Genomic DNA, 27,756 nt, shown 5'->3' with positions numbered 1-27,756 from the left:
AAGGAAGGAAGGAAGGAAGGAAGGAAGGAAGGAAGGAAGGAAGGAAGGAAGGAAGGAAGGATGGATGGATGGATGGATGGATGGATGGATGGATGTTTCTAAATTAGCGCCACAAAATCAGTAATTTTGATTGCAAAAAACAACAACACAAAAACAATCACAAAATCCTGGATGGACTGATCAGTGTGAAAAGATGTCCAATAATATTTCATTTTAAGAAACACTGAATGTTGAAACAAACAACTATATGTCGATATTTTAGCAGTTTAAGGGTTTTGTCAGTACATTCTGGCTCAACCGGCCCTTTAAGAACATCCAGATTTTTGATATGGCTCAAAATAAAAACGAGTTCGACACCCCTGCTCTAACTTGTTGATCACTTAAAAAGAAATCTGATTCAAAAGTATATTTCATTATAATTAACAGCATTCATAATTGAACTATAAGCTTTCCTGCTGTGAGTGTCATTAAACCTGGTGGTAAGAACGGGGGGCCACACCATGTTAAAGGGCCCTACGCGGTCGGCCCAGCATGCCACTGTCAGTCTGAACAGCAGCTCATGGAAGTTGAGTAATGAGGTTTTCCACATAAATAAACACACCAATGAAATTCAGACCAATAACATAATAGTATGGAGAGGGGGGTGCGAAAAGTTAGCCAGTGTGTCAGATCACATGAGGCCGGAAACAAAACGGCGCAATTTTCATCACGAGAACTGATTTAATCAGTTTGGCTCAACCATTAGCACATTAGCATGCTGCGTTAAAATGTAGATTTAAAAACACAGACCATCGATCTAGAATTTTAACAGTTGTTTATTGTCACTGTCAGTGCTGTTAAACTTGATTTAATGGTTTCAGTATGGATACATTGAAGTATTTTAAATTGTTTAACATGTAACTTTAAGATCGAAAGAAGTTGACAATTTTACTTTGTAAAAGTGCAAATCTAATTCTATGAGTTTAATCTTTGTGTTTAAGCTTAGTTTGTTCACAAATATACCTCAGCAAACTACAATAATTATTGGTCACTTTGAAGCTCGGCCAATTAAAATGGCTGAGATTTAGTGGAATCTGGGAGATTCCACCTAATCGCTGATGTTCTTAGCGGGAAGTGGGGCCCCTAAATCAAATTCTGCCCAAGGCCCCCATATAGCTTTGTGTCGGCCCTGCATGTCTTGCTTGTTTGTCCCTGTGTTCCTGCCAAGTACTGCAACCTGCTTTCCACCTGGAAGGCTTATTTTCTGTGTATCTACTTTAGATAAGAAACATGCGAACATGAACAGAGTTTGAAGCGGTTCCTCTGTGCTGTAAAAGTTCAGTCTGCTGCCGATCCAGCCAGACATAAAGTGGGCGTGGTCTGACGTATTGACTCCTTATTCTAATCAATTGTTTATCTAGGTTCAAGTTAAGGATGCCTCAGCTAATGGTTAGAGATATTGAGGGGTTTTTATTTATAGAAGGCAAATATTAAAAACAGTTTAGGAATCTTCTCAGATAGTCTGAGGTCAGACTGTGACGCTCTGAGCTACAACTGGACCTCAGAGTGTCCCGGCTTCCAGGACTTCAAGTTCCTCTAAGGACATGTGGGTTTCGCTGCACGGAGACTGAAAAATTAAACGGTCCAAAGCGTGAACGTTTCTGTTGGTATTTTATATAGAACAGAAGCGAAATAAATCCGTAGCTGGAGGCAGCTTATCATTATCCTAGTAATTAGTAAATAAGCTTGTAACTGAGATGCTGGCTCGGTTTTCTAATGTGTCAGCTGCCTGTGAGTGAAGACAGGCTGTAAAGCAGCGCATAAAGGAACATTTGCCTGATTTGGGAAGAGTTCACCTACTAGAAACACTAAACTAAACCAACACAAAAAGTCACTTCGCTTCTTCGGTCCCTCCATTCATCTTTTTTTTTTTTCTGTCTTTTGATTTATTATAGGTCTGGTAATGATGTGGTTCTTGGACAGATATTGTAGGTCATTTTTGTGAGTAGTTTGTTTCTTCTTTTTTTTTTTTTTTTAAAGTGTAATATCATATTTACAAACCCTGGACACAAGACAGAATGATTACCGCCTTTGACTTCAGCCACAAACACAGGAAGACGTCTGATGCTGGTGAAAGAATGTCGCCTCTGTTGTCTGCCACTGACTTTTGGTGTTGCAGATCAACTCCCTTTCAAAAGAAATGGTTTGCTATGTTCGTTTGTTAAAGGTGCTGCGGGAAAAGAAAGGCAGGAAAATGTCCGTCAGCAGACAGCCGGTTCACCAGGACAGAGTGAAGGGAGTAGTGGTAACCCAGCTCAGTGGAAAACAAATTGGTGCTAGCAGGGATCTGTGAATGTTTTTTTTATTACGTTGAGATGTGGTAACGCTCTCTTTATGATGATGTAGCGAGCGTCTGGTTTTCTTGTTTTATTTGGATGAGGTCATGCGTGGAGGAGGCCGCCTGATTCCAGCCTCCTCTCCTTCCTTCCTTTCCTCATGTTGTCTCGGTCAAGTTTCGAGGTGCAGGATGGCGCGAAACGACTTGTTGCCAACAGGACGGAGAGCTTTGCATTTCCTTCAGGCATGCACTAAAACATCACGTCTCGAAGTCATCATGTCTGATTTCTATTAAGTCTTTGAGTTTGTTCGTGTCGTCGCTGTTAGACCAGAGACGGTGTGACTCCTGCGTTGTTCAGACTTCCCTTTGTGCGACCAGTCAGCTTTGGTCAACATGCTTACAGGCGTCAGGCTTGTTGACCACAAAACACCAGAAACTAGTGTCGTTCGAGTCCATCAATTTCCTTTCCGATCCAATACTGAGAAAAATTAACCTTGGTATCAGCGATATCGATCCGATCCGATACTTTGTGCTAAAACATTTAACTTGCCTTTTATATCTAAAGAAAAAAAAAATTATTTCAAGTCATAGCTTCCTAAGAAGAGCACAAGTCTTCACTCTAATTTATTCATTTTAGTCTAGTACATTGAGATAGCAGGGCCATTTCCTGAAGCTGCTATTTTAACTACAGCAAAAATCAGACAAGATTTTTGCAACATATGTGAAAATGTTGTTGCAAACTCAAAAAAAAGAGAAAAATTAGTAAAGTAATAACCCTACTGATATAAATCCTTGTGTAATTTTTAAGAACTGACATTATGTCCTTATGTACTACACTTTTACCAGGCGGAAGAAAAAGTAGTTCCCCATCAACCCTGTGTCATTTAGGCAAGATCTCAATAATTTAGTCACTTTCTAACGTGCTCTTGTTCGGCTACATTAAGTGTTGAAAGTGTTGATACTTGGATTTGAGAATTGATCGTAAAGCATAAAGGTCTTGATATTTCAGAATCAGCACATCACTACTGGAAACATTCTGTAACAATTCGATTTTAAAGCTGGGTAGTAATCCTGTCCGTTGTGTCCGTCCTCCGGTGCGTTTGCAGGACGCAGATTGAGGAATAGCTGAGAGAGTAGAGACAAAGATATGTTAGTGTTCAAATACATGCATTTAAAAAATACATTACAAAACACATGGCCTCTAAATAAGTCAAGAGTCTGAGCTAAATATAGTTCCAGTGAAATATCTAAACTTTTTAAACTGAGTTATGTTTGGACTTCCGCTGAGATTGTTTCACATTTTCACTCCTCGGACAGAGAAACATGTTTTCATAGTTGTTTTAAAACAGAGAATATGAAGTTTATGTTGAGATTCTGGCCTTTGCCGCTGTCTGAGAGGATCTCTGTGTGTTTACAGGCGTCTGATTGGGTCGTACTTCGCACCCCACTAGCAGATTGTTTGCTACAAATGTATTTTGCTGGAAAATTTCGTTTGTGTTCTTTCAGCATAAACAATAGCTTGATTACCTTGGGCAAACATGTGCAAATAAATTTTTTCCAATCGCTCAGAAAGTGCAATTAAGAATTCTAAATATAACGTGGGATAAATAATAAAGCACAAAGAATAGCAAAAGATTCAACAGGTCTGTCCTTATGCATCAGGCAGGTTGTCACTGGTAACCGATCTGGAATTTTTAAAATATCGGATAGCTACTGAAAAAGTATATTATTATCAGATTGGTGCCTCTCTAATGGGAAGTCCGTGGCCTGAAAACCTCACTGCATCACCGTCTGCAAACTTACAAAAAATTCTCTACAGAGAAATTCTTTGGAAGCATTTGTCAAACAATATTTGTCAGTTTCAGTTTCTTTATTGTTTATTGTACGTTGGCTGTTCTACTCCTAATTGCACTGACTGAGCAAATGAAAATAGTTTTTACGTGTTTGACCGAGCTTGTGAAGCTGTCGGTGTGATTCAGTGTGCTGTACTGGTGCAGAGTTATCAAACTGATTCATACTTAAATCAAATTCTAAAAGTAGTTTATTGATGCCAAAGGAAAATTAAATAATGAGGTCCATATCAGTAAAAGTTTGACTTTTTCGTCCCCCCACACACACACACACACACTTCCAAGAAACAACAACAACCAAAAAATTGTGACAAGAAATTTGAGTGTGTTTGATTCTGTTTCCTGGAGTTTAATTCCTAACTCTAACACGTGTGATTAAGAGCTGAACGTGATCAGTCCGTCTCTGAAAAATTTATTTTTCCTTTGCCCAATTTATAGAAAACTCTTTTGTTCGGCCGATGAGATGAACAAGTGGTAAAATCTGCTTAGAGTCTCTGACATGCAGTATGGTGGCGCCGGCAGAAAGAGAAGCAGAGGAGCGCCTGAAGGAATGACTTCACTTTAAATCAGCTGTGGTAATAAACTCAGTTAGTTTCTGGATTACCTAATAATCTGTCAGATGACACTTTTCTCCTGCTGGCTGCGTAGAATCCTCCATGCTCCATTAACAACAGTCAAATTATTGGAAGAAACAGAACGAGTGAGCTAAGGTCTACAAAACAAACGTTTTCAGGATTTGTGGAGACAACTTCAACATAAACAGCATGATTAATACGTCAATTATTCACGCAAATAATCAGTAATAATTGAAAGTTGATAAGTTTCCATACATTGGATGACAGGTAGTGGGGTATTATTTACTCTGACACCCTGAAAGGTAGATTAGAATGGTTTGAAGTGACTTTCAGTGAGGTTGGGATCAGGAAGAGTTTCCTGACCTGTGGTTGGAAGAAGTCTTCTCACCGTGACCTTGGGGGAAATGAGGTCAGTCCAGGATGGTGGTCAGATGCGCTGCTCTTTTCATCGACTCCATCAGTTTAAATCAAGCCGGACAGAAAACATCGTTCAGTTAGCCGCTGTTAGCACTCTGACCGACTGGTCCAGTTTGAGCTGCTTCGTCCAGAAGAACTTCAACCCTGCAGATTTGTGTAGTAACCAGTTACATTTACTCAATTACATTTACTTGAGTAATTAAAAAATAATAATTTTTGGGAGTGTTTTTACTGCGCTGTACATTTGATGTTTTATTATGAAGTATTTCTACTCCTACTTGAGTAAAATTTCTGGATGCTCTACTCACTGAATGAAAAACAAACATGTTTTAACCAAAAATTCACCAGACACAGAAAGTGTCTGGTGAACACAGCTGCAGTTTTTGTTAAAGTTCCATAAGTTTTCTATTGGAGAAAAAAAAACTGATTTGGAAAAAAAAAAGCCTGATTTTGTTATTTTTTGTTATTCATGTGAATTATTGTCATTTTTGTACTTAAAATTCCAAAATTTCCACTTAATGTTTTGGTCCATGTGATGATGTAATTTTTAAATATTAAATGATTCATAATTTGATCAGTTACTCAGTTCTTGTTATCAAATAACTTTTTATTATTTGGATGGCTGCTTTTTACTTTTACTTGAGTAAAATACTCTGAAGTAGTGCTATTCTTACTTGAGTACAATTTATGGGCACTCTGCCCACATCTGTTATGTGACTAGTTGAGTTTGGTAACTATGTGAATCTGCTGCCGCTCATCAGCGCCCTCTAGTGGAGAGAACATTTAGATTATGTCAGTTGAGAAGGAGTAGTAAAAAAGGTTGGTGCTGTGCTTCCCCGGTTTTGATTGGGGGGCGGGGGGTTGTTTGTTTTTATTTGGAGTTTGTACCACCTCCAGTGAATATCCAGGGCCATGACGACACGGCAGCCATTACATCTTCAACAAACAAGAGCCCTGCTGTCTAATACTTGGACCTATCGCTGTTATTTTCTGCTGCTGCTGCTGTAACTCAACATGTCCTGCTTGTTCCACCAACTGGAAGCTACAACACACATGGCAGAGGTCAGAGTGTCTCTGCTGTCGTCTGTGTTTGTTGACAATAAGCCATGCCGCCGTTCTGCTTTCAGCTGTGTTGGGGTGGATGAAGACGATGCTCCGGACATCGACATCTATCACTGCCCAAACTGTGAGAAGACCCACGGCAAATCCACATGTGAGTAACAGCACTGATTCGGTAGGCCACTGGGTGGCACTGTGGGCCTCCGTTTTAATGGCTTTAAACTTTTAATAAGACAGGCGTTTATTGACTCGACGTTTTAAGACTAAAAATGAGAAAATGCTTTTTTAAATGTATACACATCGTGCAGTCTTTATTATTTCTTCTTGCTTCTGACTTTTCAGTGAAAAAGAAAAAGAACTGGAGCAAACACGACACGGGGCAAAGCACAGACATCCGGGCGGTTCAGAACGGCAGCCAGGTTTTCATCAAGGAGCTGCGCAGTCGAACGTTCCCCAGGTGAAAACCTCTCCGTCCCGTTGATTGGTTTCGAGAACAGGTCACTCAATGTTCGCTCCACCTTAACACTGAACGACTGTTTTTGATGTTTGGTGGCGAATTTCAAGAAAACCTCACTGGAAATGCTAGCGTGAAGCTGTATATCACACTGAGTTGAGGGTTGCTATTTGGGGGAAGCGGGTTCCTAATGAGCACAACCATCATACGTAGTTCCCTGCAGATGTTTTCATACTTTGAAACTTTAATGGATCTTACAAATGAAAGTCTGACAGGTGGGACGGTCAGTGTGTATCCAGGCCTGCTGGGTCAGTAGAACCCACCTGTAGAGCCGCAAGGACTGCAGGTCATTTGGGGTTCCACTTCACCAACTTTGAACATCTACAGCACATGTGTAAAACACCGGGGGCCCGGGAGCCAAATCTGGAACGCTGTAGCTTTTTAAACTCCAAATTACATCAATAAATCCCTCCAGTTTTTCACAAATCCGCAAAATCAACAAATTCCCACATTTTTAAAAGGATTTTTTACTGAAAATGTTTCTCCAAATTTGACATAAACATTGGATTTAAGTGGCTGTTGCCTCAGCCAAGTTATAGTCAAGTTATAGTCCGTGACTGTTTTTAAATAAAAAGTTGCATGTAATGTCACACATTAGCGCAAATATAGTAAAACTTTCTTACAAATATTTGTAAATTAGAATCACAAAATTTGTGATTTTGATAGTAAAAAAAACCCCCACCAAAATAAATCATGAAATCCTGGATGGATTGACCAGGGTGAAAAAATGTTCAGTATTATTTAAGTTTAAGAAACAACTACTGATTGCTGAAACAAACAGCTACTTATTGATATTTTAACAGTTTAAGGGGTTTTATTAATACTTTCTAGCACAACTGGCCCTTTAAGAACATTAAGATTTTTTATATGACCTAGATTTTAGGTTGAAGAATGTCTCTTTTGTTGTTGGCTGAAGACCAAGAGCCATTTGTTCAGCTAGTGCCAGACTAGCTTGTTTGTTTTGGTTGTATTTTACCCACAATGCCCTGGCACTGTAGTTTGCGTTTTGCTTTTGGAGCGGTCTCCGGTCCGCTTGGCGTTCACATATGCATTCGAACCACACCACAGTTTGCTTCATCCAAACTGAGACCAAAGAGTTTAGGCAGACAAGAGTTTTTTTTTTATATACAAATCAGATTTTGATTACACATTCACACCTCCCCAAATGAACCGGACCTTCCAGACAAACAAACTAGTGAAGAGGACTGAACAAGACTGGTGGGAACGATCCTGCAGTCCTTGGTCTGGGTTCATGGGTCTCCATGATGCTGGTTGTTCTCTGAAGAACTTCTGCAGACAGAACAATTGGAGATATCTGTTGTTGTTGTAGAGATATCTGCATGGAGAAACCACACAAGGATGAATTAATGGATATGGATAGATGGTCATTTTTCAGCATGTGTCTCACCACTTCCAGCTGCCTCCACATGGGGGTGCTGTGGTCCACCCTTCAGGCCCTGCTGTGGCGTTGTTATGGTGCCAATCTGGGTCCAGCTGGTCACAGTAAAACCAAGCTCCTCTCTCTTCCAGTGCTGACGACATCGTGGTGAAACTGAGCAGCAGTCAGCTGACCCTGGACTACCTGGAGGAGAACGGCTTCAACGAACCCATCCTGGTTCAAAAGAAGGACGGTCTGGGCATGTCCATGCCTCCCCCAACCTTTTACATCAGCGATGTGGAGAAATACGTTGGTAGGAAGAAATTCCAACAGCCTAACTAAAGGTCCCCGGTAGCGCCAGCACCGCCACTGGCCTGTGAGGAAATGTAAAAGCACCTGATAGGAACTCAATATTTTACCATTAAGATGGTACAACACATAATCTGTTCAATTTTAATATGTACTTACTTTAAACCAGGGCTCTTCACGCTGCGGCTCTGGGGCCAATGTGGCTCTTTAGACCTTCCATGATAATAACATCAGCTAAATATGATAAAGAATAAGCCACTGTTTTTAAATCTGGATTTAACAGCAAATGCACATTTTTGATTTCTAGTTGCTTTTTTATATATTAAATAATTACATTGAATGCTCAGAATGATACTAAAAGTACCAATAATACTATTTTAGATCCATTTTTTCATTTCATAAGGTTGGAAATCATGTACTTTATTATATAATTTTCCACAAATATTGACATCCCATAGAAGAAAATTTTTCTGTCCTTCTTTATTATACAACCTAAAAATAGATATAAAAAGTTGATTCTTTCCTTTTAGTGCAGTGTATGTGACTCTCTGGCTGTAAATGTATGGATTTCTATTATTATTATTATTTTATTTATTTATTTATTATTTCCTCATGTTTAGTTCCAAACATGGCTACCACCACCTGTTGACATAATTTGAAACAACTTAGTGAAATTCTGCTGTCTTATTAGCAACATGTTTCACATGACACATACAATTAATTTAACAGGACAAATTAAATTAAGTTCATGTGTCCAGAGGCACATAAACTCCATGTGCCTCTGGAGTTCATGTAAGAGTTACATTTTTATTTTAAATAACTGTAACAATATTTAATGATAGAATTATGCCATAGAGGTGCATGAGTAATTATAACATTATTCATTTAACTTTAAAGCAGAATTTTATTCTGCTGATTCAGATGTATCTATAACAACAATAGTTATCTGAATGACTTATTCGTATGTGTTCATTCTGCTGAACTGTCAAATGAAACGTTAGTTTTTTTTTTGCTTGCTTTTGGAAACTATATAAAGTTGAATTGTTTACAGAGCAGCAGGAGTATGGATAAAACCAATGAAGGAAAGCAAAAGTTCCAAACACGGAGCTGGGAATCTGACCTGCATGCAGTGTCATGTGTTCTCCAACAGGGGGAGCATTTGTTTGGGTGGTAGTGACAGAATCCCGACAGAGATGCGTTCGGCTACACTGACTTCATGACATGTTGACCTCATCTGAAGGTTCTGTGTTTTATCGCGTCCTGTCCTGCTGTCTCAGGTCCAGACGTCCCCGTGGACGTGGTGGACGTCACCAAACAGACCGACAGCCAGATGAAGCTCAAAGAGTTTGTTGACTATTACTACAGCACAAACAGGAAGAAGGTTTTGAACGTCATCAACCTCGAGTTCTCAGACACCAGGTAACGGCTCGCTGTCTCGACTGAGACGTTTGAAAACAGGAAACGTTGTCTTCCAAATTGAAAGCCATTTTTTCCCTCCCCCTCTCCACCCAGAATGAGCTCCGTAGTGGAGAGCCCGCAGATTGTACGGCGGCTGTCCTGGGTAGAAAACTACTGGCCTGACGACGCCCTGCTCGGGAAGCCGAAGGTCACCAAATACTGCCTCATCTGCGTCAAAGACAGCTACACCGACTTCCACATCGAATGTGGCGGAGCCTCGGTGTGGTACCACGTCCTGAAGGTGGGTGGCGGTCGGGCCGTGGAGCGGTCACTCAACCCTTCCTCAGTGCAACCACAGCCCATGATGCTGAAAACGTACTCATGTCCGCAGGGAGAGAAGATCTTCTTCCTCATCAAGCCCACCTCGGCCAACCTGTCTCTGTACGAGCGCTGGAGGTCGTCGTCCAATCACGGAGAGATGTTCTTCGCCGACCAGGTGGACAAGTGTTACAAATGCACCCTGAAGCAAGGACAGACGCTGTTCGTCCCGTCAGGTCAGAGTCCATCTCACTCCGCTCAGGAAGTGAGAAGAACTGGTGTGGAGTAACTTTAATAGCACATGTGCTGAAACCCCTTCTAAAAACTTGCTTCAGAATCATGAAATATGCTCAAGAAGATTCCAGGGGTGCACGAGATTATCGGTATCGCCTGATATTAGCTGTAAACTATATCGGATATCAGCCATTCTGTCAAAATAATTCACCGATATAAAAGGCATTGTTCTTGTATGACAAATCAGTGACAGGATGTCTGCAGCACAGCAGAACGTCGTGCATCATAAGTATTAATGCATGACTGATGTGCTTTTCACTTGTTGCTTGTGAACAGCTTGAGTTTAGTTTTTGTGAAGATTTACAAATTTGCACTGTTTGAGTGATGTCATTGTCTCAGAGAGAGCAGATGTCATGAATAAATTTGACATTAAACATAATGTAAGTTCAAAGTGTTACATCATTTTCAGCCTCCTTTTTAGCTTTTGCATTTGCATCAGGTTAAATTGACAAAGATAATTCAGTATTTTAATTCCACAGTAGAGAAAGCCATATAGTTTCAGTAAGTAGGTCTGGGAAAAAATATCAGCATTGGTTAAAGGTCATTGGCCAAATGAGTTTTAATATATTGGCATATCGGATATCGATCAAAAATCCAATATTGTACATCCCCAAAAGATTCATTCTTTGACTATTTGACAGTAAATTAAATCCAAGCAGGCGTATTCTTTTGTTCTCATCACCGGTACCGGGCTCAGTCTTTAGAAATGTCTGATTGATTGTGTCGTTTCTTCAGGATGGATCAATGCGGTGCTGACTCCAGTCGACTGCCTGGCTTTCTCCGGACACTTCGTCCACAACCTGAGTGTGGAGATGCAGATGAGGTTTGGCGTTCTGTCTTACGCCGCACGCTCAACACAGACATGACATAAAGCTTATGAACAAGGCCAACATTTGTTTGTTTGGTCTGAGACGACTCTAGAGCCAAGGAGGTGGAATTGCTTTTTGACTCTCTTGACAGTAAAAGTGTGAACAATGTGTCATTACAGCTTCATGTTCATGAGGAACTGAAGACACGGCCTGTAGATAGTCCCAAAATTCTGATGTCAGATTAAAACACAAGAACTCTTCATATCTCCCTCCTTACTGCTGCATTTGTTTAGATTAGCTGACAGCTGTCCTGTGGTGACGCCACGGAGGCACTAGAGGGTGCTGTTGCACCCCCTAAAGAAATCATAACCCCCTCATAGAACCTCCAAGAAAGTGTTTGATTATTTTCTTTCTCCATCTAACATGGGAAAAATTTCTTGTTGTAAGTGAAATAATCTGCCAGTGTAATTTTTTTCACTTTTTCATCAATATTAAGGAATTATGTACTTAAAACAAGCTCCTATATCCTGCTGAAAAGTTACTTATAAGTTAGTTTTGCCTGAGTTGTTTGCACCAGAAACTAGCCCACATCACAATCATTTCCACGAGTAAAAAAAAAAGACATCTTTGCATTACCCCCATTTGGTAGTTTCCCTTTGGCCTCCCGCAGTTGTTGTTGCTTAATGCATATAACCTGCGTGGTGTTTAGTTAAGACATGCTTTACTCTCCTCAGAGCGTATGAAGTCGAGAAGAGGTTGAAGGTCAAGACTCTCACCCCGTTCCCCAACTTTGAGACGGCGTGCTGGTATGTGGGGCGCCACTTATTGGAGCGGTTCAAAGGTGAGCTCTTGATCACTGCAGGAAGTAGTTTTTTTTTGTTTTTTTTACAGCAGCTTGTGGCCATGTTCGTAGAAAAGCTTCTTTTCTCTTGAAGTTTCCAAAAGAATGCATGAAGCAGAGAAAAACGCAAACAGTCAGGAAAAGGCTCTTTGGCTCTTTTTGTTTTTCTTTCAGAGCATGGCGTTGTGTCTGCTGTGCAGATGACGAGCTGGATGCTCTAATATTGTTTCAGTCATTAAATCGGTGGATGGGAGAGAGAGCAGATGATTAGCTTCAAAAGGCCTGGCCCCTGTTAGAATGGCTTGCTTCATTGCAAGCCAGTGTTCCAGCTCCCCTCAGCTGGCCTGGACCAACTGTTTATGCTTGCAGCCTTGTCGGGGTAATGACTTCCTGTTTATCGAAGCTCCGCTGCTTCTCTGGGTCCTGCACGACACTTTTACCCCACAAAGCTGTGCTGTTAGCACACCGTCATTCATTTTAGCCTCATGGGGTTAGCTTTTTCGCCACAGAGAAACCTCTGGAGAAGTTTGAATTAGGGATGCACTGATTGCAGTTTTTGGCCGATCACCAGTCTTTAAAAAGCCTGACCTGCCGATTCCGATTTTGGCCAAAACCATTTTTTTTTTGTCTTAAATGTCACTAAATATAGCAAAAAAGTTAGCTGCAAATATGCTGCAAATGTGCAAACATGCACGGGGCTGAAGGTCTAACTTCTCTCATGGAAGAGCAGAAGAGGGCAATGGATGATTTTTAGATCTTTGCTGAGGTAGATGCAATCGGAGGATAAGATCGGCTTCATATGTAAGTACTGGTAGATCACCAATCTTGCAAAATTAAGGAAACGGGTGTCGATAAATTGATGCGCCCCAATCATTAGCTCCATCTTTGTGGTGGTTGGCAAACCGTTGAGCACGCTCTCTACGTGTGATGTTATTGCGCCCTCTACCTGAAAGTGTGTTACACTTTCAGGTTGTTTTACAGTTCACACTGGACATCACATACAAGTCGCATATACTGGAAGCACCAAAAAAAAAATCCTATTTCACAAAAAAATCGGAATCGAGCATTAAAGTGCAGTTGGAACATAGCTTTACAGTCAATGTGATGGTGCTGCATAGATCTTCTGAGGTTCAAGTTCTGTTACTCGATGGCTTTCTTTCTTTCTCATGGCTCTATACAACATTACAAAAAAGTTAATTCAGTCTAATCACACAGACAGATTCCAAGTAAAGTGCATCCTATTTGATCCAATCAACAATAAACAATCTGTTATGTTTGGGTTTATCATTCATCTGGTAAAATAAAATAAGTTTCTATCTGCAGCATTCGGTCCTCCGGGACATACTTGGTGTATCAGTCCCTCATACCCACCATGATGTTCTTAATCTACAGGTTTACACAAAGCCAATAAGCAGCCAGCTCCGTACCTGATACATGGTGCCAAAATCATCAACGGAGCCTTCAGAGCGTGGACTAAAAAGCAGGTATGGAGAGTGAAACATCGGCCTCTTGTGGCGTTCCCGGCGTTCCCACGTCACCGCAACTCTGCTTGTTTCTGCTCGTAACAGGCTCTCCTGGAACACGAAGATGAGCTACCAGAGAACATGAAACCTTCCCAGCTCATCAAGGACCTCGCCAAAGAGATCAGGCTGTCAGAGGTAACTTTGACTTTATAGAGAGAGAGTGACATCAGGGAAGATTTGAAGTCTTTACTTTAGCTGCGCTCTGCCTCATTTCGCATGCAACACAAGGCTTTAGTGAGGAAACTGAAACATTCTTCTCAAACTCCTTTAACACATCAAAATCAAACATTATAACGTTACTTCTGTGAAGTCCTGTGGTGAAAAAGGCTGCTGCTGCTTAGCAACATCGCTAGGCCGGTCTTAGTATCAAATTTTGCCGGATGACAAATTGTACCAGAATTTATAAAGAATAATATTGTTGTTTGGAGACCATTTTCAGGTAATATAACGCAGGAACACGTTCTCAGAGAGCAATAAACTTTACATTCTAATGAACATTTAAAAACTGCAACTGGAAGACATTTTAATTGTCCAAAATAAAGAAACAAAACAACATATAAAATGAATTGTGAAGTCTCTGGGAACAAAACTGTCCTTCAAAATAAGAGCTGGTCGAGACCAAAGCACCAGACTGAAGACTTGAATAAGAAATGAAAATTATTGAATTCATTTTAATATATCATGAGATTAATTCATTCATTGAGACAAACGTAAATATCTTTGAGTCAACAAATACTATAAAAATAATGTTTAATCCCAGTTTGTGTTGTTCTGAAAGACGTGTTCATCAACCGAAAGGATTGTAAGATGAACACGTCTGAGATGTTGTTGCTGACTTCAGCAAAGTTCTCTTAGTATCTCTACTCTCTCTCCCAGAACGCAACAAAAGCCATTAAAAGCGAGCCGAGCATCAAGGCACCCGTGGAGGAACCAGCATTTACCCACTCCGAGCCCGACGAGCCCGTTTCCCCGGCAACCATCCCGTCTCCCAGCAGAGAAAAACCCAAGAAAAAAGCCCCCAAATCCCAGAAGCCTCCAAAGGCGCCGAAGGCCCCGAAACCCTCGAAGGTCAAAGACGGGGAGAAGAAGAAAGTGAAAAAGATAAAGGAGCTGTCGCCGCCTCCAAAGCCTTCCAGCTTTGCCGCCCTCGAGTCTCACGCCAAGGAGATCTTGAGTCAAATGGACCAGCAAAAGAAGCCAAAGGTGAGCACATTTAGAGTAAAAAAAATGTGATTGCATTTAGATACTTTGTTGCCATAACCCCCCCCCCCCCCCCCCCCCCGATAAACCGAGAGAGCTTCTGTATACCAGGCATTAACAGGAAGTAACAGGAAGACCTATCTCTGCAACTGCTTTTCCAAATTCAAGCTCCAACCTAAACCAGTGGTGTCCAAACTTTTCCCCCCCCAAGTGGCCAAAACTGGCAAAAACAACAACAAAAAATATTTTAGTTTTACCTGCTCAACAATAAAATTTTATGAAACATGTATATCATTAAATATCCAAAACCTAAAAAGGGCGTCGGACCATTGCCTTAATTAAAGAAAACAGGCAATATCTAAAAAGTGTGGGTCATCGGCTGCACTTTGGACACCCCTGGTCTAAACAAACCTAAATTTAAGAACCTGGAATGCTTTGTTTAAGCATTCCTGAATACAACTATTTGTTAATATTTTAACAGATTAATGGGTTTTATCAGTACATTCTGGCACAACCATCCCTGTAAGAACATTCAGATTTTTGATATGGCCCAATATAAAAATGAGTTTGAGACCCCGGCTCTCTGCCCAAAGGCAGAGACTTTTGTTAAACTTTGTGTCTCTGCTTTAAACTCCCAGGTTGTTAAAAATGTCCTGAGTGTGTCCGAGAAGGAAACGTCAAAGCAGAACAACATGGACAAGTTCGAAATCAGAGAACAAAACAAAAACAAGACGGAAGCCAAATGGAAGTACAAGGTATGTTTTGTTATCATTTCTGCTTTTCCCATGCCAACGTAAAAAAGCATCTCCGTTCGTTCTAAGCTGAACCAAACGTTTGTCCAAAAAGTCGCAAGCCGATAGGATGAACTGACAAAAAAAAAGAAAAAACCCTGAATCATCTAAAAGCAATTTGCAAACTTCAAAGCAGGAATTAACAACGATGATACAGCCAAGTCTTACATTTCATCTCTGCAGTCCATCATCCGCCCTCTCGGAGTTTACTTAATGGAATTAAGCCATGTCCACATCCAAACACCTTCCATTTAAGTGCTTACACATGGAAAAAAAAAAAGTGTTGTGTGATCATCGCTGAATAATTGGAGGAAGCTTTTTGGGGGGAACAAAAGTATAATTTCGTCAAACAGAAGACATTAGAGAGCTTCGGTTTCACGGAAAATGTAATGCCAGACTGCTGAGGAATGTTCGCAGCCTCTCCACTAGCCGCTCCGCTGCTTCGCATCAGGCCAAGCATTTACAGATGGAGAGGAGATCATCGCTAGGTCTTCACCAAGGTTACTGCAGAACCCTTTTCCTTTTAACTCGCGTTAAAAAAAAAAAAGTCAAAGAAACAAAGACACAGCCCCTGTGTACGTCTTGTGCTAGCTATTAATTGTCTCCAGAATGTTAGGGCTGATTAGAAAGAAAGGCATCCTGAATTACAATCTCAGCATACACAATGCTGTCACACGCCTTTAATTAAAGAAGCAGAAATGTTTAATGTTTTAAACACTCGGTGGCGGATGCTTGATTACAGAGTCTGCTCAGCTTTTTATGGCTGCCATTTTGGATTTGCCATTCTACATCTGGATTGGCACAAAGCAGGTCAGAAGGTTCTGAATGTATCATCTGGGAACATTAGCACTCTGACCGTTAGCGGTTAGCTTGTTTTCACTGACAATTAGACAGTTGATCCTAATAACCATCTCAGCCTGAATAGGGAGAGCAAAATATCAGAAAACACGGACTTTTCATATTGGGATGGTAACGATGGGAATAATCTCCCATGTTCTGGTTCGTGTTTCTGTTTTTTTTCACCTACATGACATTCTGCTCATCTCTTGACTTTCAGAAATTTCCCCACTGTGGAGTAATAAAGGATATTTGTTTTCTCAAATTGAATGCGTTACATAAAATTTTTTTTCTTGGAAAATTAACTTTGTGAAACTGAATTTTTGAACTGAATAAAATTGAATTGAAAGTAGTTCTGATACCTCAGTAGTAGCGGTGCACTGATTGCAGTTTTCTGGCCGATCGCTGATTACCAATTTTTAAAAATCCTGACCTGCCTATTCCTATTTTGGCCGATACCAATTTTTTTTTTTTTGTCCGAATTGTTGCTAAATATAGCTAAAACGTTGCCGAGTTGGCAACAGTGGGGTGACTGTTGTTAACTGCAAACATGCAGACATGACCTGGTGGGCGGGGCTAACAGTCAAACCTCTTTTACAGGAGAGTAGAAGAGGACAGTGGCTGATCTTTAGACCTTTGCTGAGGTAGATAAGATCGGCTTCACGTTTAAGCATCGGTCACCAATCTTCCAAAATCAACGTCCATAAATCGCTGCACCCTACCTTACTTTTTAAAACGGTCACTATTTTCTGATTTAAAATTTGTTTTAAATGTGTAAAGAAAACCTCCCAGCTTATTGGACTGCTGTTCCTGTAATGACTTGGTGCTGTTACGTTCTGTGAATGTCTTATCACTTGATACCGTACACTTGCATTACTTCTGCTTCCCTAAGTATTACTTTGATTGGACCATTACAGAACAGTAAGCCGGATTCCTTGCTGAAAATGGAGGAGGAGTGCAAGTTTGACAGAATACCGCTGTCAGGCAATAAAGACAGATTCAGCTTTACTATGTCTCACAGGAAACTAGCCAGGTACGTATGGCGTTGCCTCCACTGCCAAATAAATACTTTATGTTAGGCTTGAAGAGTCAGGCCTTCTGATGTGGTCTATTATGGTGATTATGGAGCTATGTGGCAATCAGCACGATATCCATTAAAGCTAACTGGAGGGTTTCTCACTGTCAGTGCCTCGCTCAGCTTATTCTCCTGCGGTTTCTGTTCCAGCTCCAAGACGCTGAAACCTCAGACCAACTCAAGTATTTTCGGATCGTTACAAAACCTAAAAGAGGACAAAACCAAGCCAGTGAGAGATGAGTACGAGTACGTCTCGGATGAGGGCGAGCTGAAGATAGATGAGTTCCCCATCAGGCGGAAAAAGAACACCGTTAAGAGAGATCTTTCCTGTGAGTGTTTTCAGATTAAGCGTGTAGTGTTTCACTTTTGTTTAAGCCAATAACCATAGTGGGTACAAATGCACTTCACAGCATCAGCTTTAAGTACCTTAAACTTAATTTGATGCAAGTTAAAGTTCCTTTGACTGCAGCTTGACATTGCTTAGTCAAAGCCAGAGGTGGCTTTGAGGAGCTCCCAAAGATTGTACTCAAGTAAGAGTAGAACTACTTCAACATGTTTTCACTCAAGTAAAAGTAAAAAGTAGCCATCCAAGAAATGACTCAAGTAAGAGTAAAAAAAGTACTTTTTTACCAAATAGTAAAAAGTATTTGGTAAGAGTAACTGATCAAATTATCAACCATTTAGGGTTTTTTTTAATGCCATAATCAGATGGACCAAAATATAAAGTTAAGTGGAAATTTGGGTATTTTAAGAAATAAAAATGACAATTCATATCAGTAAAAGAAATTTTTTTAAAAAGGCAACAAAACATTTTTCTAAATCAGTTTCTTTTGATAAAAAAAAAACATCAGGTGTGTGTCTATGTCTGATGAATTGTTGGTTAAAATATTTTTGTTCTTCATTTAGTGGGTAGAGAATCCAGACATTTTACTCAAGTAAGAGCAGAAATACTTCAAGTAAAAGTAAAAAGTACAGCGTAGTAAAAATACTCTTAACAGTACCTTCATTTTTATTTTTTTTTCCAAAAAAGTTACTCAAGTAAATGTAATCTATTAAATGTAACTATGTACTATCCAACTCTAGTTAAAGCAGAAAGTGAGTGAACGTTTAAAAGCTTTTCTTGAACCAGTTTTAGCCCATCATCCATTATCCTCAGTTAAACTCCTGTCTGCTCATATGACCAGTTCTTAGAATGTTTTATGGTTCATACGTTCATATATTTTCGGGGAATGTTATGAAATGGAAAAGAAGAAATGTTATTCTAGTCTAATCATACACACTGGAGCTAATCATCTGGCCAAACAGAAATGACAAATTCTGAAAAATGACTTCCAACATCATATGAGCACAATTGAAAAGCTGAAAACAAACGTTTTTGTCAGTGGACCAGTTCTTGATGTGGAGCAGAGAATGACAGCAGACTGCTCACCAGTAAAAATGGCTTTTTAAAGAATACTCTTCTAGCAGGAACGATGTTAAGCAGGGAAAAGACTTTCCAACATTGCTGGAAAGATTCAACAGCAGGACCGTAATCAAGTCCAGAGGACGCACTCTGGACTTGATTATCAGTAAGATCTCAACCACAGGACAATGCAAACAACAAGATCCCTGTCCCAGCACAGATTGTAGAAGGACAAGCACAAATTCAGCAGACACACACTGTCCCCAAACATACTGATATGTCTGGAAACAAAGCTGCTGAGGCCTCAAATCGTCCAACTCCCTTCAGCACCCAATGAGAGCCAAGATTCTTTATCGGAGGCCTCGTCTCATCAACGCAAGGCGGCTCGTCAGAAATTTTGTCACCTGAACTGACGTTTCTTATCTTTTGTGAGGAAATGGATCGTCAGTTTTCTCTACGTACTTCTCTCCTTAACGACCCAAAAAAAACGTGTTTCATGGATAAAATGAACAACCGAGTTCTGCTTGCTACTTTTCTCCTTAGTGCTCAAAACTTCATCAAAACCACCTGACTCTGATTTCCCAGAGCACCCACCACTCTGCGTAACAGAGGTCTAAGACCAGGGTCCAGACTTTAGCTCTACACCTGCCTTCCTCCAGCAGTACGATATGGGACAGTACCTGTTTGGATCACCAACAAAAAACCAACAAGAAACAGTAAAACAAGAAATTCAGTGATCAGAAATCAAACCTCGGATTCATCTCCTGTCTAAAGCCAACCTCAAATTCATGAACTATCTGCCCGCAAGCCACTTAAACTGCCTCTGCTCAACATAGGACCACTATCGGCAAAAGGACTATTTGTTAATGATTTCATCACTGAGCAGAATATGGGTGTTATGATGCTGACAGAAACAATAACGAATCACCAGGAGGGGTTGCTATAATATTTCACGAGTCACTAAACTGTAAAAAGGCCTTTCAAGACAGATTACGTAAATTCCTTTGAATATCTGGGAATTGAGGTAAAGTGCAGTAAAGGTGCTCTGACACTTCATACAAAACTGTGTGGAAATTTTCTTCATTGACTTCAGTGCGTTCCCGTCTGTTATGCATTGATTATGACGGTTTAATAACATGTGTTACCGTTTATCAGAACCTGTTCTACTCTGACATTTCTGAATAAACTCTTCTTTCTTGCCCAGTCTTATCGGACATCAGAGAACCCCTTCAGCCAGCCAAAAAGGCAAAGTCCCAACCCTTAGTGACTAAGGTACGTATGCCTGACCAGAACCTGAAACTGCTTCTGCAAAACACCCCTGCTGCTCATCTCTGTCATCTGATATGTAAGAATCTGTGACTTGATTGCAAACATGTTATTAAAAGTGTGAGAAATTCTTCCAGAGCAATTCAAAGGTGAAATATCTGTTTGGTGGGGATCGCTGAGGGGAAGTAGGTTTGGTCTGAATGGAGGAATTAGTTCTGATGTTCCCATATTTCACTCTGTATCTGGATAGAATAACAGATAAAGGATGAACAGGATGAAAATGTAAGTTCATCCTGGGTTTTTCAGGGTTTATATGGGGTCTGAATATTTCAGTTTTTGGCCTTAAAAGGCTCAAATCAGCAATCATCTGGTGCAACTGATACTCCAGAGTGACTTACAGTCTGGAACATCCAGCACCAGGAATGACGCTTTCGACCAAATGTCAGAAGAGGTACTGAAGCTTTGGTGGGTGCAAAACCACTTTAACGCTTTAGTGGGACTCAGCAGTAATCTGTTGAAGGACATCCTAGGGCTGATTCAGAACGTTTGAGTTGGGACATGGATTCTGGACGTTTTGGTGCTGATTGTCCTTAAAAAGCCGGAGTTACCTCACTGAAACAGAAACCCTGGCTTCAATTCTTCTGATACCTACAAGACTTCAATTACTGTGAAAGGCAGACAGAATGCATGTTTTTGCCTCGGGCTGCTTCCTGTTAAACTCTCTCGTAAACATGTTTCTTCTTTGTGTCACTTCCTCCGCCAGCAGAGCGTGGACTCCTCAGACGAAGAGACCCTGCACATAGACACGGAGGCCAAGCCTGAGGTCAAGAGTCGCAACTCTAAGGTGAAGAAGAAGAGCGGAAGTGCCGCAGGGATCCTGGACCTGCTGCAGGCCAGCAAACAAGTGGGCGGGATCGACTACAACACCAACAGGTAGGACAGACCACATGAAACCCGAGTGAAGCTAGCGCCGTCGCCTTCTTCAGATCTAACAAAATTGGTGTCAAACGTTTGTGCTGGTTTGTGCAACAAAGATTTTTGTTTGTCCGCTATCATCGTAAAGATATGGTGACATTTCATGACCTCTGAAAACATTTATCATTAATCTTTAAAATTGTAGAGGCACAAACAAAAAGTTTTGCTGCACAAGACAGCACAAACGCCACACAAATGTTTGACACCAATTTCGTTAACCTTAGTGAAATCCCCCCCCCCCTCCTCCATGCTCCCACAGCTTCAAACAAATTTGGTGTCAAAAGTTTGTGCCGCTGTCATTTTAAAGATATCAATAAATGTTTCTAGAGGTCATGAAAGGTCAACCAGCCTCCTCCCCCACCTTCTTCAAATCAGACAACATTGGTGTCAATCAACTCGACTACGTTTACGCAGCAAACATTTTCATTTGTGCCACTTTGGCGTTGAAGGTATTAAAGAAAGTTTAAAGATCAACAATCCCCCCTCCCCCAATCTTTGCTTAAATCAAACAAGATTTTATGTCAAACATTTGTGCTACGTTTGTGCAACAAAGAAACATTTTTCTCTGGAAACATTTATTAATATCTTTAAGATGTTTGTGCCTTTTGAAGCACAAATATTTGACAACAAGAAGGTGGCGGAATGGGTTGGGGGGCAGCTTCACTCAGGTTCACATGAAGCCCCCTTTGCCCCGCCCTTCTCCTGGGCAGTATCACATGCACGGCATTAATCTCTTAATGGACCCCCTGAGACCCGCTTTCTTCTCAGCAAATGAATTTCTGACCTCTTTAATGGGCCGAGTCTCTGACAAACAAACGATCCGCTCTGTGATCGAATAAAAAAGTTGAGTTTTCTCATTTTTTCTCAGAGCTGAAAGGCAACAGGGGGTTTACAAATACTCCGTCAGCAGTTTGTGTTAAATCAGTGTTTGCATCCCGTCCCACACTAATCTATCAAGGCCTCCATGGCTCCAGGCGCTTCCTTCTGCCTCACTCTGTTTGCTGTTTCCCTTCACCTCTTGATGGTCTATTTCCACCACACTGAAAGCTACAAATGAGGAATGAAAGAGAGAAACAAAACATTGTTGAAATATGTTCATTTTTCGGAAAGTTTCAGTGCTTTGAACAGGGGCTGAAGCGATTACCGGGTATAATCGGGATGTTTGATAGTGGATTTGTCATGTGGGTCGCTGACTGGCTTTCCTCTTAAGCCGTTTCGTTTATGTTCAGATTCCAACTTCATGTTCAAACCGCATATTTACACGCAGTGCATAAAAAGACGTGTAACCGTTATGACTAAGGGTTTTTTGTTCTAGTTCCATTAGAATGAGAAAAAAATCTATTTGCCAAAACAAGAGAGACAGACTGCCATCTTGCATGGCACCGTAAAACACACGTATCACGTACGTTTTATATGGTTGTAGGTTATTTTATTTTTTTACATGTTTCTGTCTTAGTGTACAGCTGTTCGGCCAGGTTAGGGTAAGGGTAGAAATGAATGGAAGTCAATGGAATGTCCCCACAAAGATAGCCACACAAGCATGTGTGTGCGTGAGGAAGCCTACACACCTAAAGTGCTGCTCTGGTTCCTCGTCGGGACCACAGGTGGGCAGAGGACCAAAAAATTGTACTCAAGTAAGATTAGCACTACTTCAACATATTTTTACTCAAGCAAATGTAAAAGGTAGCCATCTAAGAAATTTTTCAAGTAAGAGTAAAAATTAAGTCTATTCAAGTAACTGTTCAAATGATCAATTATTTAATACTTAAAAATGACCTCATCAGACAGACCAAAATATAAAGTTTTGTGGATATTATGGTATTTTAAGGACCAAAATGACAATAATTCATATAAGTAACAAACAATAACAAAATCAGGCAGAATTATGTTTTTTCTAAATCAGTTTCTATCAATATAAAACTTATGAAACTTTAACAAAAACTGCAGCTGTGCCGTGTGTCTGTGTCTGGTGAATTTTTGGTTAAAACATGTTTGTTTTTCATTCAGTGAGTAGAGAATAAATAAATTGTACTCAAGTAAGAGAAGAAATACTTCATAATAAAATTACTCAAGTAAAAGCAAAAAGTTTTTTTTGTGTGTTTTTTTTCAAATAAAGTTACTCAAATAAATGTAACTGAGTGAAAGTAGCTAGTTCTGACTCCGATCAGGAGGAATGGGACAAAATTCCAGCAAACTACAGTGACAAGCCTGTTAAAGGAAACCCACAACACTGGACCCAAATCACAGTTTAATCTACCAAACATGTCTCTCTCTCTCTCTCTCTCTCTCTCTCTCTCTCTCTCTCTCTCTCTCTCTCTCTCTCTCATTATTCTCCTATTTGACAAACAGAAACAAACGTGGTAATAGATCTAAAATGGGGGCAGTTTAATCAAATTTTATGATGTACGATAAGAAAGAAGGTTGCCTGTCTTTTTGTACAGTGTACATCTGGTTTCAGATGACATTTTTCTTGATGCCAGTTGACATGTAACGGGTTGTTCTGTTCGGCGCTCATTCCCCTGCAGCCAGCCGCCTGCGTCTCCCAGCACACAGGAGGCCATCCAGGGCATGCTGTCCATGGCCAACCTGTCCTCCTCGGAGACCCTGGAGCAGCCGTGGAGCAACAGCCAGTCGAAGAGCAACTCACACGGCTCGCAGGCGTACAAGAAGAGCGGCGCGGGAGCCGGTGGGAGCAGCAACAGCAAGCGGCCCACCAAGAGGCTCCCGAAGAAACCCCGAAAAAGCAGCAGCATCGAGAGCCTGGACTACGACGACGACGAGCAGGATCACATGGATGCGTGTTTCAAGGATTCAGACTATGGTAAGCAGAAGAAAAATGTCCATCTTTTCACTGAAATAGTTTGAAATATGGTGAAATGTTGGCTTTATTTTAAAAAAATCAACTCCGCTCTGGCTACTGTGCGCTGCGCTGCTCTCACGAGTGAAGAAAAACCAGAGACGACGGTTTGAAGTAGAGGGAGAGGAAACACTGCAAAAACACAAAATCTAATTTTTGGTCTAGTTTCTAATGCAACTATTTTAATGCACTTGAAATGAGACAAAACTAACTTATAACATTGAAAGAATGACCTTTTTAGTCAAATAATCTGTCAATGGAACTAGAATTTTTTTCATCAATTTTAAGGAATTTGGCTGCGTTCACACTGTAGCCTGAAGTGACCCAATTCCAATTTTTTTGCCTTAATGCAACCTGTATCTGATCTCTTCATGACAGTCTGAACAACACAACTCACACAAGTCGGATTTGGAGTTTTTTTTGCGAATGCAACCCAGGCCACTTGGGTGTCCGATTCAAATGCGACCTAAAGTCCAGGACGCATTCATCCGACCTGAACATCACTGATACTCGACAAATGTCATTATTCTGCTTCCTGATACGAGCAAACGGGAAGAAAACCAACAATCATGACTGACTGTAATGGGGGTTAAGTTGCTAATAAGCTGCTCAGGTCGGACAACAACTTCAAAATCATAAGATCCTCCACTGTTAGAATCCATGTTTACTTCTGCAAACACTGAGCACTTCTTCTTTTTATAGCGGTTAACAAAACACTGAGAATGCTGACTGACGTTATTGCTCCCTTTTACTGCGCATGCAGGACACTTTCAGGTCGTTTGCCCTGTTCACACTGGAGATCACATACAGGTCGCATATGTTTGGAAGTACAAACGGCCACGGCAAAAAAAAAAAAAGATTTGACAAAAATCGGACTTGGGTCACTTCAGGCTGCAGTGTGTACGCAGACTTAGAGACTTAAAACAAACTCTGATATCTTCCTGAAAAATAACCTGTTAGTTTCATCTTATTTCAAGTGTACTAAGATATCTGCACTATCAACTGGAGAAAACTGACTTGGTAAGATTTAGTGTTTTTACAGTGTGTTGTTTGTGGAGCGAATGACAGCAGCTCTGACGTCAAATTGATATTTCACAGCAAAATGGTCAAATAATTACATTCCCTGGTTGAATTTTTTATTTCTTTTTTTGCTGATGCTGACGAATGGGTCCCCGACTCTTTTACTTCTTACCTCTTGTAGCCGGAGAACGTTTCATTTGCAGTGGATGATGGGAGCTAATGTTTATTCTTCTGTGTGTTGTTTCCAAATGTTCTCCATCGCGTCGCCCGGCTTTCTTTGTGAAGCCCGTCCAAGCGCAGCTGTTTGAACCGAGCGCGCTTGTTAAGAAGCCATTAACACTCGTTGCGAACTGTTGTTTTACTTGCTTTTTGAACTCCTAATTAGAGTCTAATTAGTTGTTCGTAGCACGAACATTCCTGCCGTGTAATCCCGGGGCCGGGCCGGAGCTGCAGTCTGCTCTGCCTCTGTAAACAGGCCATTCTTTATCTTGATCACCAGTTATCAGATATTTAAGTCTAGATTGGGATGATCGTGCCGTGAGCTGACTGAGAGCGGAAAGCGGCCAACAGCTGGCCAACAGCTGTCCTGCAGGCCACCGCTGGAAATATCTCCCATGTTAGAAAACACAACCGAACGAGGAACCGTCTTGTTTTTTGTTGTTCTTCTTTTTCTTTTCCTTTGTTTGCTGATGTTGTTGTCTTGACAAACGTAACATCACATGGGCCTGTAACAACGTAATGTTGCAAACCAATGTTACGTTGCTGGTCTGTAATGTTGGTTCTGTGTGCACTAATTGGTAGAGAAAAAACAGAACGGAGGTGTAGAAAACTTAAAATAAAGTAAACTTTTTAGTTAAAAGATTAACTGACCGGACCTTAGCTGGCGTCCCGTCAGCAGAGAATCACGCTTGTCCTGCCAGTCACACGCTGACCTGTTTGGGTTTCAGTTTACCCGTCGTTGGAGTCTGAAGAGGACAATCCCGTTTTCAAATCGAGATCCAAAAAGCGGAAAAGCAGCGATGACACTCCGTACAGCCCGACAGGTAAGCGCCGCGCCGTCGCGCTGAGTCACTCTTCTCACTCATGCTCCCGAATCCTAAAAGCGCTGTGGTTGCAGCGCGGGTCGGACCCTCGGTTCCTCGGCACGAGCGACCGGCGAGAGAAGGAGCCCGCGTGGCTTCGATCGAAACGGGGCTGGCCGCCGCCGCAGCCAAGCTGTCTCACCAGGTAGGCACCCCGGAGCGCCGGAGCAGGCGGACGCTCGTCGCCCCGGTAACCGTGTGTCATGTGTCCTGCAGGAGGAGCAGCAGAGAACCAAGAAGAAAAAGAAAAGCAGCAAGAAGAAGAGCGCGGCGGTGGAGGAGCAGCCGAAACACTCTCAGGACAGCAGCTCCCCGGACCACAACGCCGACTCGCAGGACGGCAGCCTGACCGACCACGAGTTCACCACCGGCACCGCCAAGTCCCCGGGCGGGCCGCAGCCCATGGCGCCGGGAATCTTCCTCAGCCAGAGGCGGCCGTCCGTGTCCTCTCCCAACAACAGCACCAACTCCACGAGCACCAACAGCAGCAGCGCCGCCAGGGCGGACCGACTGGGCCCCGCAGACGCCAAAGGTCCGCACCGAAACCTTTTTCTGTCCTGCGTCAGATTATCTGCATATATAGATATATATCTACCTTATATACCTAACAGCGATGTTCAGTTTTTACTGTATATAAATAAATAAAATAACAAGCATGCACATGCAAATATATTAATCTGTAAATAATCTACGAATGAGTGCAGAGAAAATTAGATGCAAGTTACTCAGAGTTGTTCATTGTAAAATCTTATCAGCTGCAGGCAGAAAAGAAATGAAATGAAGAGGAATTCAGTCAAGGTTGGATTCTCCGTTTGCTGCGGATTTCAAACCGGACCCGATCCATGGTGGTTCTGGCTCCTAAAATCAAGATGATCTCACTTATTATAAGACAATTTCCCCATGTTGTTATACAAACTAATCTGCCAATGGAACTAGTACTTTTTTTCATCAATATTGAGGAACTATTTACTTAAAACCTTGTTGAAAAGTTACTTGTAAGTTAGTTTTCTCTTATTTCAAGTGCACTAAGATATTTGCACTAGAAACTGGACTAAAAATACTTGGTAAGATTCTGTTGGAGATCCAAACTCATTTCCCATCGTTTCTCCTTCTCTCCACAGCGAAGCGGCTAAAGAAAGGCATGGCGACGGCCAAACAGAGACTAGGAAAGATCCTAAAGATCCATCGAAATGGAAAGCTCCTCCTGTAGCACGCAGCAGCAGCAGGCCGTTGACAGACTGGGCCGGTTGACCGACTGGGCCCCGTCCCAGACTCGTAACCTGCTCGCTAACAAAACGCCAACAAGAGGAGAGTTAAGAAAAAAAGAAACAAAAACAAACTGAAAAGACGCGGGAGCGGAGGAAAATCATGCATTTTTCAATTTCTAAGAAGAACATCACTCAGATAGGTTTTTGCCTCTACTTATACTTTATAACTTTCAGATATTAAAGTGTACAGAAGCTATTATAAATATTTTTTAAGAGAACATGTCTCATTTTACTACAGCTGTCATTTTATCAGGGGTTGCTCAATAGAAGTACGTTGCAGTCATTCCAAGATTTGCGAAAGTATCCCCTGCATGTGTATGAGTTGCATGCGTGCTTCGGGTCGGCGGGGTAGAAGGGTTTCTGGGGGATGCGGGGGGTTGG

The 27,756-nt window shown here is 41.3% G+C and overlaps 1 protein-coding gene across 3 annotated transcripts in view; it reads left to right on the top strand.

Moving 5' to 3' along the window:
- Positions 1-27,498, top strand: part of phf2 (PHD finger protein 2) — a 31,626-nt gene extending 4,128 nt beyond the window's left edge. The window contains exons 2-22 of one of the 3 annotated variants that reach the window (XM_008410377.2): positions 6,287-6,372; positions 6,561-6,675; positions 8,263-8,423; positions 9,697-9,838; positions 9,932-10,118; positions 10,209-10,371; positions 11,165-11,252; positions 11,973-12,079; positions 13,472-13,563; positions 13,648-13,737; positions 14,479-14,805; positions 15,441-15,557; positions 17,348-17,463; positions 17,656-17,834; positions 20,112-20,179; positions 20,940-21,106; positions 23,674-23,969; positions 25,973-26,068; positions 26,143-26,252; positions 26,324-26,639; positions 27,234-27,498. In XM_008410377.2, coding sequence (XP_008408599.1) covers positions 6,287-6,372; positions 6,561-6,675; positions 8,263-8,423; positions 9,697-9,838; positions 9,932-10,118; positions 10,209-10,371; positions 11,165-11,252; positions 11,973-12,079; positions 13,472-13,563; positions 13,648-13,737; positions 14,479-14,805; positions 15,441-15,557; positions 17,348-17,463; positions 17,656-17,834; positions 20,112-20,179; positions 20,940-21,106; positions 23,674-23,969; positions 25,973-26,068; positions 26,143-26,252; positions 26,324-26,639; positions 27,234-27,358 — 3,148 coding nt within the window. In that variant the 3' untranslated portion in view covers positions 27,359-27,498. Of the gene's footprint in view, positions 1-6,286; positions 6,373-6,560; positions 6,676-8,262; positions 8,424-9,696; positions 9,839-9,931; positions 10,119-10,208; positions 10,372-11,164; positions 11,253-11,972; positions 12,080-13,471; positions 13,564-13,647; positions 13,738-14,478; positions 14,806-15,440; positions 15,558-17,347; positions 17,464-17,655; positions 17,835-20,111; positions 20,180-20,936; positions 21,107-23,673; positions 23,970-25,972; positions 26,069-26,142; positions 26,253-26,323; positions 26,640-27,228 lie in introns of all 3 variants that reach the window. The other 2 variants (XM_008410376.2, XM_008410375.2) reach the window with 2 other exon arrangements.
- Positions 27,499-27,756: the final 258 nt, after the last annotated feature.

The sequence above is a fragment of the Poecilia reticulata genome, linkage group LG5 (genome assembly GCF_000633615.1).
Source record: "Poecilia reticulata strain Guanapo linkage group LG5, Guppy_female_1.0+MT, whole genome shotgun sequence".
Classification (NCBI taxonomy): Eukaryota; Metazoa; Chordata; class Actinopteri; order Cyprinodontiformes; family Poeciliidae; genus Poecilia; species Poecilia reticulata.
Note: the sequence above shows the minus strand (reverse complement) of the source record. Positions and strands in the feature narration are given on the sequence as shown.